The sequence below is a fragment of the Dermochelys coriacea genome, chromosome 1 (assembly GCF_009764565.3).
Source record: "Dermochelys coriacea isolate rDerCor1 chromosome 1, rDerCor1.pri.v4, whole genome shotgun sequence".
Taxonomy (NCBI): Eukaryota; Metazoa; Chordata; order Testudines; family Dermochelyidae; genus Dermochelys; species Dermochelys coriacea.
In genome coordinates, this window is record NC_050068.2 from 38,947,390 (window position 1) to 38,961,260 (window position 13,871).

The 13,871-nt window shown below is 39.7% G+C and overlaps 1 protein-coding gene across 1 annotated transcript in view; it reads left to right on the forward strand.

Annotated features, from left to right (window-relative positions):
* PARP4 (poly(ADP-ribose) polymerase family member 4) overlaps positions 1-13,871 on the forward strand; it is a 103,756-nt gene that overhangs the window by 60,282 nt on the left and 29,603 nt on the right. Inside the window, 6 exon segments of the mRNA XM_043505061.1 lie at positions 2,369-2,564; positions 2,815-2,865; positions 2,868-2,884; positions 3,841-4,028; positions 4,412-4,415; positions 11,254-11,424. Of these exon segments, the coding sequence (XP_043360996.1) occupies positions 2,369-2,564; positions 2,815-2,865; positions 2,868-2,884; positions 3,841-4,028; positions 4,412-4,415; positions 11,254-11,424 (627 nt within the window).

Consider the following 13,871-nt stretch of genomic DNA (forward strand, 5'->3'; position numbering starts at 1 on the left):
TTCAGTTGTGGCCCCACCAGGCCTTCCTGCCAAAGGTGGTCTCCACCTTCCATATGAACCAGGACATCTTCTTCCCGGTGTTGTGTCCCAAACCACACAAGACCAGTGAGGACAGATGTCTTCACTCCCTGGACATCCAGAGGACCTTGGCTTTCTACTTCAAGCCTTTCTGAAAATGGACTCAGCTCTTCATCACTACAGCAGATAGGATGAGGGGTCACCTGGTGTCCTCATGCAGGATTTCCAATTGGATCACCTCATGCATAAGGACCTGTTACAACCTGACAGGGGTTCTGCCGCCGCTGATTGTCAGAGCCCACGCAGTGAGAGCACAGGCATCTTTGGCGGCCTATCCAAGACATCTGTAGAGATGCAACATGGTCCTCTGTTCACACATTTACTGCTCGTTATGCCATCACTCAGCAGGCCAGGGACAACACTGGGTTTGCCAGAGCTGTGTTGCAATCCACACATCTGTGAACTCCTACCCACCTCCAGGGGTACTGCTTTGGAGTCACCTAATATGGAATGGACATGAGTAAGCACTCAAAGAAGAAAAGACAGCTACCTTTTCCGTAACTGGTGTTCTTGGAGATGTGTTGTTCATGTCCATTCCACAACCCGCCCTCCTTCCCCACTGTTGGAACTGAGGGTGGGTGGGGGGAGCCGGCAGCATCCCTTATACCACGGCATGTGGGCGCCACTCCAGAGGGCGCTAGAGCCGGTCCCCTACAGATACTGCTGAGGGAAAAACTTCTGGCACCGGTGCATGTGGTGAGCACACACACCTGATATGGAATGGACATGAGCAACACATCTCGAAGAACACCAGTTATAGAACAGGTAACTGTCTTTTGCTGTTCCAGCCCTTGGAGTTATGGATCCTTTTAAGCCAGGGGGGAAAGTAATAAAGAAAAGAACAAAACAGCTCTTTAGTTTGTTTTCCTTGTGGGGAGTTCAATCTCTCATTTTTTTCCCTTTTTATCAGGGTTGCTTAGTTTAAACAAACAATTAGTCAATCAAGATTTGCCTCTTAGGTGGTGGCCACATACTCCCAGTCTTCCCTTAAGTGGGGAGGAAATGAGAGTGCCCTGTTTCCTTCTCCGGGCTCCAATCCTCTCCTCTCTGTTTGAAGGTCATCTCTCCTCCTCCATCTCCTTCCACTGAGCACCTCCTTGTCCCACTGAAAGCCTTAGGCTTGTCCTGATTGGCTATACCTGATTAACTCCCTGGGTGGATCCTCTTATTCTAGAATTCTGAACTTACTCAGTTTTGGAACAGAAGTTGATTAAGCAAATTCAGAATAATTCATCCACGCAAAGAATTAATCAGGAATAGCTATTTCGCTAGAATTGCACATCAGACATTAATTCGAATTAACTTCTACTGTAGACAAGCCCTTAGCTTTTGATCGTCTCTCTGTTCATAAAACACAGCTGGTGGTTTCACCTTTCCGTTACCTAATAGGCCACAGCTGTAGCCTGTCTCAAGTCCTGGCATCAATCTCTCATGATACAGCTGAGGATGGAATACGCTCATCTCACCACACCATAGATGGTAACCCATGATCATACTGGAGGGAGGGATTCCAATATGTGAGAAAATTTTAAAACAATATATACAATCTTTTCTATAACAAAGTAGCTACCTGCTGTAATAAACTTGTATTGAATTCCTGGGTTTCTTTTTGTATTTCCACTCTATAAGCTTAGAGAATGCAGGTTTTTGAACTTTTTAACCAATCACAAGTGCAAGGCAATACAGTGCACACTTGTTCTCCTGTTTTCTTCAGGAAAAATATTGTTTACTTTTAAATTAAATTTATTTTTAAAATTCTAGGACTTCTCATGAAGTGACAATGGTGTTGATGATTTTTAAAAAATAAGGCTGTTTCTTATTTCTGAGAAACAACTCCATTCTGATTGCAGAAAAGTAAAATAGATGGAACAGAAAACACTTGCAAACTTCCCACTGAGTTTCTTACCCACGAGGGATGAGCTAGGGATACAGGACAGGGAGAGCTACTCTCATCAAGATTTAACAAAAACAAACAAAAAATCCACTTGCTAACCTCTAGACCAGTGGTTTTCAACCTTTTTTCATTTGTGGACCCCTAAAAATTTCAAATAGAGGTGCAGACTCCTTTGGAAATACTAGACCATCTGCGGACCCTCCGGGGTCCACAGACCACAGGTGAAAACCACTGCCTGAGACATTTGGCTTTATTGTGCTCAGATGCCACAATAATGGGTGACCTTATGAAAACCTAGATACATATAGTGATCTTTGTAAAATGTTTAGCACCCTTTTGGCACTATATAAATAACAGTGGTGCATTGTGTTGATTATCAAACTCTTCTTTCTTCAGGCATGCATGCTTGTATTTCAACCAAAGTTTGAAACAAAGTTTAAAGGAATCCAGCTGTCTGAAGAAATTATTATTTGTCTAGACTGCTCCAATTCCATGGAGGGTTCAACACTGCAACAAGCAAAGAAGATTGCTCTCCATGTTCTACTTATGTCTTGTTTTAGACAGAGAGTGAATGTTATCAGATTTGGCATGAGTAAGTTTTCTTTTGTTGGATGCTCACTTTTATTACTTTCTTGTCATCCTTATCTTTATGTTCATCAAGCAGTAATATATTAAACTGGAAACCTGACGGTCTCTATTATTTATTAGGAGAGAATACTTTTATTGTGGTTTTTCTAATAGTAAAAATGAAACCATTCACTGCATAATGTCACCATTCCTAAGTTAATGAAATATAACTTAATGTTGAAAGGAAGAGCTTAATTTCAGTTTTCACTCCACAGATTTCACAGAATTTTCTTCATATTCAAAGAATATCAAAAGTGATCTTGCAGCAGGAAGGAATTTATTATAGTAAGTAATTGTTTTTCTCTGCATGCTACTGAGTGTTTCTTTGCCCACAGGGATTCCATGTAACATCCACCATAATGTTGTTTTGTGGCTTTATTTGAGGCCACCTTCTAAATTACTTCCATGACTTAGTTTCAGTAGTATCCAAGAGTCCATTGTCCCTGGTAACAGGTGCATCATCTCTGTTGTATGTCCTGTTATAGCTCAGTGAAAATTTAAGGTAACTCATGGTATGTGTTAGTCATAGGACAATAAAAGTTGGAGATGGGAGAGTCATATTGGGTCATCCAGTTGATCTTCCTGAAATTTAGGATTATTCTCTATTTATGATCTTGTCCAGTCTGATTTTAAATGACTCCTCAAGTGATGGAGCTTCCACTCCTTCCTTTGGAAAATTTCTCTGCAGCATAATAAATCTGACTACCAGGAAATCTTCCTGATGTTCCTCCTAAATTGTACCTTTTAAAATGTCATGCCCCCTCCCTTTGCCCTCTGGTGACTTTGTAGCAGGACAGGAAAAGGTACAGACATCCATGTGAACCTCCCTGCTCTCACAGCACCATCTTTCTGGCAGTGAAGACAGCACGTGAATATGCCAGTGCACTTGGTCATCCCAATGAAAGGCAAATTCAATTGGCACTATCTTGGAAGGAAGATTAGATTGTAAATTCTGGAGTGAAGAGATAGTCTTTTTGCTCTGTGTTTGTACAACTTCTAGCACAGTGGCGTTCTGGTCCAGGACTGGGGCTCATAGGCACTGTCACAATACAAATAATAACTACTACAGGATGGCAGAAGGCAAGCTCAGATGTAAGAAGTGAGCAATCACTTGTACTTGGAAACCAGGAGAAATTTATCATGGGAAGGAAAACTTAACTCTTCACTATAGTTTATTCTGGGGAAAGTTAGAAATAAAATCCAAACTTTCAGATAATCATTTTATTATTTTTTCTCTTTAGTCTGCTACACCTACAATGGGAAATACTGACTTATGGAAAACCTTACGTTATTTAAGTTTGTTGTATGCTTCTCAAAGAGAGCGTAACATTCTTCTTCTATCCGATGGGCACATACAGAATGAGAGCATGACCTTCCAAATTGTGAAAGAGAATGTCAGACACACCAGGTTATTTACATGTGGTTTTGGGTAAGTACAAAATGAATTAACAGTTGTACTGTGCTGTGCTTCAGACTTAAAAATCACTGATCATTTTACTTGAAATGAAATGTCAATGTGTTGAGGATCATAAGGTTTGTGAATGTGCTGTCTTTATCATGTACATATAGATGGAATGCAAAAAAGTGAATGCCACATTCTACAATTAAAATAAAAAATTCCAGGAAATTCAGATTTGAGATTCCCTCAGTAGAATTTACTTTGCACATATGCAGTTTTGTCTATTCCTCTCATTCTTCTGAAATGTGTAATTTTAATATATTCCTGTTTAATATAAAAAGCATGCCTTAGAATGGGAAAGTAGCTAAAATTGTTGAAACTTTTAACATTTCCTGACTCCATAACTTTAATAGTGCAGTAACATCATTTTCTGCATTGATTTTTTTTAAATAAAGATTTTAAAAGAAATTACCACTGCTTACTAAAATAAGCACTTTAATAGGTTCTAATTAGGCTTTGTCTAGACTAGGATTTAAAGATGTGTTAAAAGATGTTAGCTAACATGTTCTGACTAACATGTTGCAAAAGTCTAGTGTAGATTTTTCAGGGCTTATCTACATTAGAAAGTTATACCACTTTTACTCTATTGGTACAACCCCCCTAGTGTGGATGCAGTTATATTGGTATTAAAGTACTTTACACTGGTATAGCTATTCCCACATGGGTAAGGGAATAATGATACCATTACAAGTTACCTTTATACCGGTATAACTGAATCCATGCTAGGGCTCTTATGGTATAACTATTTCAGTAAAAAAAATTACACCCAACGTACTATACTGGTGTAGCTTTTAAGCATAGACCGGACCTCAAAGTATACTGTTAACATATTAAACTGGTTGAGTTAAAGTAATAATGGTGAATGAGACATAACAGAGATAAGTTCATACCTTTCCTAATGCTATTGATTGGATAGAGACAGTTTTATGCAAAGCTGAATTAACAGAGAAGCAGTGCATCTTTTTATATTATGATGGTTGCATATCGGCAACTGAAGAAAATAGGTTTTTTTTTTAAATGAAAAGTTAGAATTTTTAGAATATTGCAAAATGCAACAAAGGTTGTAAAGAGATTTTAAAATTGTGCATGCCACGCTTTCTCTCAGGCCTGTGAATTTTGTCCTGTTTTTGAGGTAAATGCAGTTTTATTCCTTCATTTTTATTTGTTTTTTCCAGTTAATTTTCACCCTGTCAATGGTGTAACATTTTTTTAGCAGTAAGTCCTTTATCTTGAGAAAATGGGTTAATCAAATCCTATTTTCTTTTTTTGCTACTGCCACCCCACTTAAAGTTGCAGATTATTTGAGACTTGTCATCCATTTTGTTAGGCAGTCTCTTTATTTTATACGTTAATTGCCCTTCCCCTTCGCATTACTTAATTACAATAGCTTCTATCCTTTGTAAATAGATCACACAAAATTCTGCATTAGGTAAAAACTCTTGTCTGTTAAGCAATTTTGGCCCCACAATCTTGATTTAAGGTCACCCATTTCCAGAAAAAATTTCTTGACAGTCCAAAATGAAATGCTGATGGCTTTCAATGGAAGGAAATAGACTTCTAGGATGGAGGCTGGCACAACTGATTAAGAGAGCTTTAAACTAGGAATCTGGGGAAGATGGTTAGGAGATGTCCATGTAATCTCCACGCCGGATTTTAGCATTGAGAGGGAAGAAGACGAAGTAAGGAAGGATACAGCCGTGGGTAGGAGAATGTATATAAGGAGGAAGGGCAGTGTGAATACCAGTCTAATAGGTTATATTGGCTGTAGAATGACTGTGCCTAATAGGGTACAAAATGTGAGCGAGGCCAAACAGCAAAAATTAAGATGTTTGTACACCAGTGCGAGGAGCCTAGGTAACAAAATGGAGGAACTAGAGCTACTGGTGCAGGAAGTGAAACCTGATATTATAGGGATAACAGAAACATGGTGGAATAGTAGTCATAACTGGACAACAGGTATTGAAGGGTATGTGCTATTTAGGAAAGACAGAAATAAAGGTAAAGGTAGTGGAGTAGAATTGTATATCGATGAGGTAGAATGTGAAGAAATAAGAAGCGATGCAGTGGATAAGACAGAGTCCGTCTGAGCAAAAATTGCATTGGGGAAGAAAACTAGTAGAGCCTCCCCTACGATAGTGCTTGGGGTGTGCTATAGACCGCCGGGATCTAATTTGGGTATGGATAGAGCCCTTTTTAATGTTTTTAATAAAGTAAATACTAATGGAAACTGCGTGATCATGGGAGACTTTAACTTCCCAGATATAGACTGGAGGATCAGTGCTAGTAATAATAATGGGGCTCAGATTTTCCTAGATGCGATAGCTGATGAATTCCTTCATCAAGTAGTTGCTGAACCTACTAGAGGGGATGCCATTTTAGATTTGGTTTTGGTGAGTAGTGAGGACCTCATAGAAGAAATGGTTGTAGGGGATAATCTTAGTTCAAGTGATCATGAGCTAATTCAGTTCAAACTGAATGGAAGGATTAACAAAAATAAATCTGCAACTGGGTTTTTGATTTCAAAAGGGCTGACTTTCAAAAATTAAGGAAATTAGTTAGGGAAGTGGATTGGACTGAAGAATTTATGAATCTAAAGGTAGAGGAGGCCTGGGATTACTTTAAATCAAAGCATCAGAAGCTATCGGAAGCCTGTATCCCAAGAAAGGGGAAAAAATTCATAGGCAGGAGTTGTAGACCAAGCTGGATGAGCATCTTAGAGAGGTGATTAAGAAGAAGCAGAAAGCATACAGGGAGTGGAAGATGGGAGGGATCAGCAAGGAAAGTTACTTTATTGAGGTCAGAACATGTAGGGATAAAGTGAGACAGGCTAAAAGTCAAGTAGAGTTGAAACTTGCAAAGGGAATTAAAACCAATAGTAAAAGGTTCTATAGCCATCTAAATAAGAAGAAAACTAAGAAAGAAGAAGTGGGGCCATTAAACACTGAGGATGGAGTGGAGGTTAAGGATAATCTAGGCATAGCCCAATATCTAAACAAATACTTTGCCTCAGTCCTTAATAAGGCTAAAGAGGATCTTAGGGATCATGGTAGCATGACAAATGGGAATGAAGATATGGAGGTAGATATTACCATATCTGAGGTAGAAGTGAAACTCAAACAGCTTAATGGGACTAAATCGGGGGGCCCAGATAATCTTCTTCCAAGAATATTAAAGGAATTGGTACCTGAAATTGCAAGTCCATTAGCAAGAATTTTTAATGAATCTGTAAACTCAGGAGTTGTACCATATGATTGGAGAATTGCTAATATAGTTTTTATTTTTAAGAAAGGAAAAAAAAGTGAACCGGGTAACTACAGACCTGTTAGTTTGACATCTGTAGTATGCAAGGTCCTGGAAAAAATTTTGAAGGAGAAATTAGTTAAGGACATTGAAGTCAATGGTAAATGGGACAAAATACAACATGGTTTTACAAAAGGTAGATCGTGTCAAACCAACCTGATCTCCTTTTTTGAGAAAGTAACAGATTTTTTAGACAAAGGAAATGCAGTGGATCTAATTTCCCTAGATTTCAGTAAAGCGTTTGATATCGTGCCACATGGGGAATTATTAGTTAAATTGGAAAAGATGGGTATCAATTTGAACATTGAAAGGTGGATAAGGAATTGGTTAAAGGGGAGACTACAACGGGTCCTACTGAAAGGTGAACTGTCAGGCTGGAGGGAGGTTACTAGTGGAGTTCCTCAGGGATCAGTTTTGGGACCAATCTCATTTAATCTTTTTATTACTGACCTCGGCACAAAAAGTGGAAGTGTGCTAATAAAGTTTGCAGATGTTACAAAGCTGGGAGGTATTGCCAATTCAGAGAAGGATCGGGATATCATACAGGAGGATCTGGATGACCTTGTAAACTGGAGTAATAGTAATAGGATGAAATTTAATAGTGAGAAGTGTAAGGTTATGCATTTAGGGATTAATAACAAGAATTTTAGTTATAAGCTGGGGATGCATCAATTAGAAGTAACGGAGGAGGAGAAGGACCTTGGAGTATTGGTTGATCATAAGCTGACTATGAGCTGCCAATGCGATATGGCTGTGAAAAAAGCTAATGCGGTTTTGGGATGCATCAGGAGAGGTATTTCTAGTAGGGATAAGGAGGTTTTAGTACCGTTATACAAGGCACTAGTGATAGGCACTGGAATACTGTGTGCAGTTTTGGTCTCCCATGTTTAAAAAGGATGAATTCAAACTGAAACAGGTACAGAGAAGGGCTACTAGGATAATCCAAGGAATGGAAAACTTGTCTTATGAAAGGAGACTAAAGGAGCTTGGCTTCTTTAGCCTAACTAAAAGAAGGTTGAGGGGAGATATGATTACTCTCTATAAATATATCAGAGGGATAAATACCGGAGAGGGAGAGGAATTATTTAAACTCAGTACCAATGTGGACACAAGAACAAATGGGTATAAACTGGCCACCAGGAAGTTTAGACTTCAAACTAGACCAAGGTTTCTAACCATCAGAGGAGTGAAGTTTTGGAATAGCCTTCCAAGGGAAGCAGTGGAGGCAAAAAATCTATCTGGCTTTAAGATTAAAGTCGATAAGTTTATGGAGGAGATGGTATGATGGGATAATGTGATTTTGGTAATTAATTGATCTTTAAATATTCATGGTAAATAGGCCTAATCCCCTGAGATGGGATAGATTCATAGATACTAAGGTCAGAAGGGACCATTCTGATCATCTAGTCCGACCTCCTGCACAGCGCAGGCCACAGAATCTCACCCAATATTATATGGGATGGGATATTTGATGGATGGGATCTGAGTTACCCAGGAAAGAATTTTCTGTAGTATCTGGCTGGTGAATCTTGCCCATATGCTCAGGGTTTAGCTGATCGCCATATTTGGGGTCGGGAAGGAATTTTCCTCCAAGGCAGATTGGAAGAGGCCCTGGAAGTTTTTTGCCTTCCTCTGTAGCATGGGACATGGGTCACTTGAGGGAGGATTCTCTGCTCCTTGAAGTCTTTAAACTTTAAACAGATTCTATTGTACTCTTCTTGATTAGGTCTTGGTCTACACTTAAAACTTAAGTCAACGTAGCTACGGCATGCAGGGGTATGAAGGCCAAAAAAGAATTTGAAGAACAGCTAGCCAAAGACTCAAAAAGTAATAGCAACATTTTTTTAAGTACATCAGAAGCAGGAAACCTGCTAAACAACCAGTGGGGCCACTGGACAATCGATATGCTAAAGGAGCACTGAAGGATGATAAGGCCATTGTGGAGAAACTAAATGAATTCTTTGCATCAGTCTTCATGGCTGAGGATGTGAGCGAGATTCCCAAACCTGAACCATTCTTTTTAGGTGACAAATCTGAGGAATTGTCCCAGATTGAGGTGTCATTAGAGGAGGTTTTGGAATAAATTGATAAACTAATCAGTAATAAGTCACCAGGACCAGATCGTATTCATCCAAGAGTTCTGAAGGAACTCAAATGTGAAATTGCAGAACTACTATCTGTAGTCTATAACCTATCATTTAAATCAGCCTCCATACCAAATGACTGGAGGATAGCTAACGTGATGCCAATTTTTAAAAAGGGTTCCAGAGGTGATCCCAGCAGTTAGACTGGTAAGCCTGACTTCAGTACTGGACAAACTGGTTGAAACTGTAGTAAAGAGCAAAATTGTCAGGCACATAGATGAAGATAATTTGTTGGGGAAGAGTCAACATATTTTTTGTAAAGAAAAATCATGCCTCACCTATCTACTAGAATTCTTTGAGGAGGTCAACGAGCATGTGGACAAGGGGGATCGAGTGGATATAGCATACTTACATTTTCAGAAAGCCTTTGACAAGGTCCCTCACCAAAGGCTCTTAATCAAAGTAAGCTGTCATTGGGTAAGAAGGAAGGTTCTCTCATGGATTGGTAACTGGTTAAAAGATAGGAAAGAAAGGGTAGGAATAAATGGTCAGCTCTCAGAATGGAGAGAGGTAAATAGTAGTGGGCCCCATCGATTTCAACATATTCATAAATGATCTGGAAAAAGGGGTAAATAGTGAGGTGGCAAAATTTGCAGATGATACAAAACTACTCAAGATAGTTAAGTCCTGGGCAGACTGCAAACAGCTACAAAAAGATCTCTCAAAACTGGGTGACTGGGCAACAAAATGCCAGATGAAATTCATTGTTGATAAATGCAAAGTTATACACATTGGAAAACATAATCCCAACTATACATATAAAATGATGGAGTCTAAATTAGCTGTTTCCACTCAAGAAAGAGATCTTGGAGTCATTGTGGATAGTTCTCTGAAAACATCCACTCAATGTGCAGAATGTTGGGAATCATTAAGAAAGGGATAAACAATAAGAAAATATCATATTGCCTCTATAGAAATCCATGGTATGCCCACATCTTGAATAGTGTGTGCAGATGTGGTGGCCCCATCTCAAAAATGATTCAGAAAAGGACAACAAAAATGATTAGGGGTATGGAATGGCTTCAGTATGAGAAGAGATTAATAAGACTGGGACTTTTCAGCTTGGAAAAGAGATGACTATGGGGGGATATGATAGAGGTCTATAAAATGATGACTGGTATGGAGAAAGTAAATAAGGAAGTGTTATTTACTCTTTCTCATAACACAAGATCTAAGGGTCACCAAATGAAATGAATAGGCAGCAGGTTTAAAACAAACAAAAGGAAGTATTTTTTCACACAATGCATAGTAAGTCTGTGGAACTCTTTGCCAGAGGATGTTGTGAAGGCCAAGACTATAACAGGGTTCAAAAAAGAACTAGGTAAGTTCATGGAGGATAGGTCCATCAATGGCTATTAGCCAGGATGGGGCAGGGATGGTGTCCCTATCCTTTGTTTCCCAGAAGCTGGGAATGGGCAACAAGGGATGGATCACTTAATGATTACCTGTTCTGTTCATTCCCTTGGGGGCACCTAGCATTGGCCACTGTCGGAAGAGAGGATATTGGGCTAGATGGACCCTTGGTGTCACCCAGTATGTATGCTCTTATGTTCTTATGAAGAATCCATGCCCCGAGCACTGCAGTTATGCCAACCTAATCCCCTGGTGTAGACACAGCTAGGTCAACAGAAGAATACTTCCATCAACCTAGCTACTATCGCTCAGGGAAGTGCAGCGACAAGAAAACTCCTTCTTGTGATATTTTTCCTATTAGAGTAATGTATTTAACTCATTTTCATCTTTTTTCACAGATAGAAAGCCAGACATCCAGAATATTTTCTCCAGGATGCAGTTCTGTCTCTGTTAAATGGCAACAGTTTGATGCAAATGCATCAGAGCCATTGGAGGCTCCTGCTCAAATACAGTCTGTATTTAACAACGAAAGACTTCTTGTCTATGGATTTATCCCACATTGTACTCAGGTAAAGTATAATACAAAGAAGCATGTTTTTGGGGGGGTAAAAATTAATATATACAGTGTAGTTGCATCTTACGCGGGGGTTAGGTTCTAAAGTCAACACGTAAGGCGAAAATCTCTTAAATCTCCCATAAAGTACAGTATACTGTACATGGTTTTGTTTATACAGCCTTTACAGTAATATGTATAAATGTATAAAGTATAGAGTAATGTACAGTATATAATAAAGAGTACATATGCAAAATTATAATTTTACAGTACTGTATTTTTAATTACAGAGGGGTAATTACAAGGGGTTGTCAGGGCTTGATGTCGATCCAGGAGACGGAGATGACGGAGAGCTTGGGTGACTGAGAGCAAGTCGTAGACCAAGTGGTTGGCTCTGGTTCAGCTTGAGAAGTTGATAGCGTAGGCTCATCTGCTGCTGGTTGTTTTTCCTTGAAAAATATGGTGATCGGCAACTGTCGTGTTGTCTCTTGAGCTGCTCAAACATTTCTTGATATGGTCTCAAATTGTCCATAATACTACGTGTGATTTTGAGGCTTCGTTCCATAGAGGGATCATATTCAGAAATTAAATCATTCAAGTGTTTCGCTGCTTGGAACACTTCAGCAAATGTATGAAGATTCCAACTTGCTGGCTCTTCCTGTTCATCGTCATCATCTTCGTCTTCTATAGATGATTTTATCAGTTCCTCTAACTCTTTGTTAGTCAATGTTTCTCTATGGCTCTCAATTAATTCTTCAATTTCTTCCTCAAGGATGTCAACGAACCCGTCACCACCCATGTGCCTGGCCACCTGAACAATGTGTTTCACTTCTTTGTCAATGGTCGGGAAACCCTTAAAATCATTCACACATTCTTTCCATAGGTTTTGCGAAAATGCATTGACTGTTTCGGGCTTGAATGCATCCATTGCCTGTTTAATATAAGTGATGCAATCGGCAATGTTGAAGGACTTCCAACACTCCATCACATTAAGATTGGGATCAGCATCCATAGCGCTACGTATCCATGAGAACGTAAGCCTCATGTACATGGCCTTGAAACAGCGAATCACTCCTTGGTCAAGAGCTTGAAGAATGGAGGTGGTGGGGTGGGGGAGAGAAAGATGACTTCAACGTCAATATGCGCAAATTGGAGTGCCACAAGGTGGCCAGGAGCATTGTCTACGATCAGCAACACTTTAAAGTCAAGTCCTTTCTCTTCAAGGTACCGCTTGACCTCCGGAATGAAATACTTGTGGAACCAATCCAGAAATAATGCTGCCATCACCTAGCCTTTTTATTTGCTTGCCAGAACACAGGCAGGAGATTTTTGTTCTTGACTTTTAGGGCACAGGGATTTGCAGCCCTGTAGAGCAAGCCCAGCTTTATTAAATACCCAACTGCATTGCCACAAAACAACAGAGTCACACGGTCTTTAGCTGCTTTGAAGCCAGGGGCTTGTCTTACTGATTTCAAAATGTAAGTGCGGTTGGGCATTTTTTTCTAGAAGAGCCCGGTCTTGTCAGCATTAAAAACTTGTTCCAGAAGATAGCCTTTTTCTTCTATGATTTTCTTTAATTGTTCAGGGTAGGCTTTTGCTGCCTCTTCATTGGTAGATGCAGGTTCATCAGTAGTCTGAACGTTTTTGAGGTTGAAGCGGCTTGAATTGGCCAAACTTGGCTGGCTTTGAATTCCTTCTCATCAGAAAGCTGTCCCTCTTTGGCGGGCGGTTTGAACAGCATGTAGAGGCTAAGAGCCTTTTCTCACAACATGTTGCCATCGATAAGCACATGTTTACGGTTCATGCCTTCCAGCCATAAGGTTAATGCCTTTTCAGTCTTCACTGAAGTCTTATCGCACACCTGGCTCGTCACCTTAGCAGTTATTGGAGCACTTGATGCCATGGCTTGATGAATTTCTCTCTCTTGAATTTTAATGGCACGGATGCTAGATTTGTTGCAGCCATATTTACATGCCACATTGGAGACCAACATACCATCTCTCAATAAGTCCAACACAGCCAGTTTTTCCTCCAGCATTGGAACAGATCACTGTTTCTTCAATTGAGCACCAGATGAAGTAATTGGCTTGCGTTTAGGGGCCATATTGTATGAAAAATAAGTATCTTTAAACACTAGAATCACACTCAGGGCGGCAATATGCTCACACCTAGAAGAGGCATGCAGGAACTGAGACCAACTCAGGGAAGAGCAGATTCACGTCTTCCATCTCATGCTCACTCCAGGGCATATGCTCATTGTGTGGAATGGTGGACGGAATCGCCCGCACTATTTTCAGTTATCTTGTTATTTTTCCTTTTTTTTTGCTGAGCGCATATAGTTGAACTCGCGTAAGTTAAATGCGCGTATGATGCGACTCACCTATAATACATTGCAAAGCTTCCTATATATTGATTGCTGGGATAAATTTTGTGTGACTTTCTTACACTGGCTTAAAAATGTTG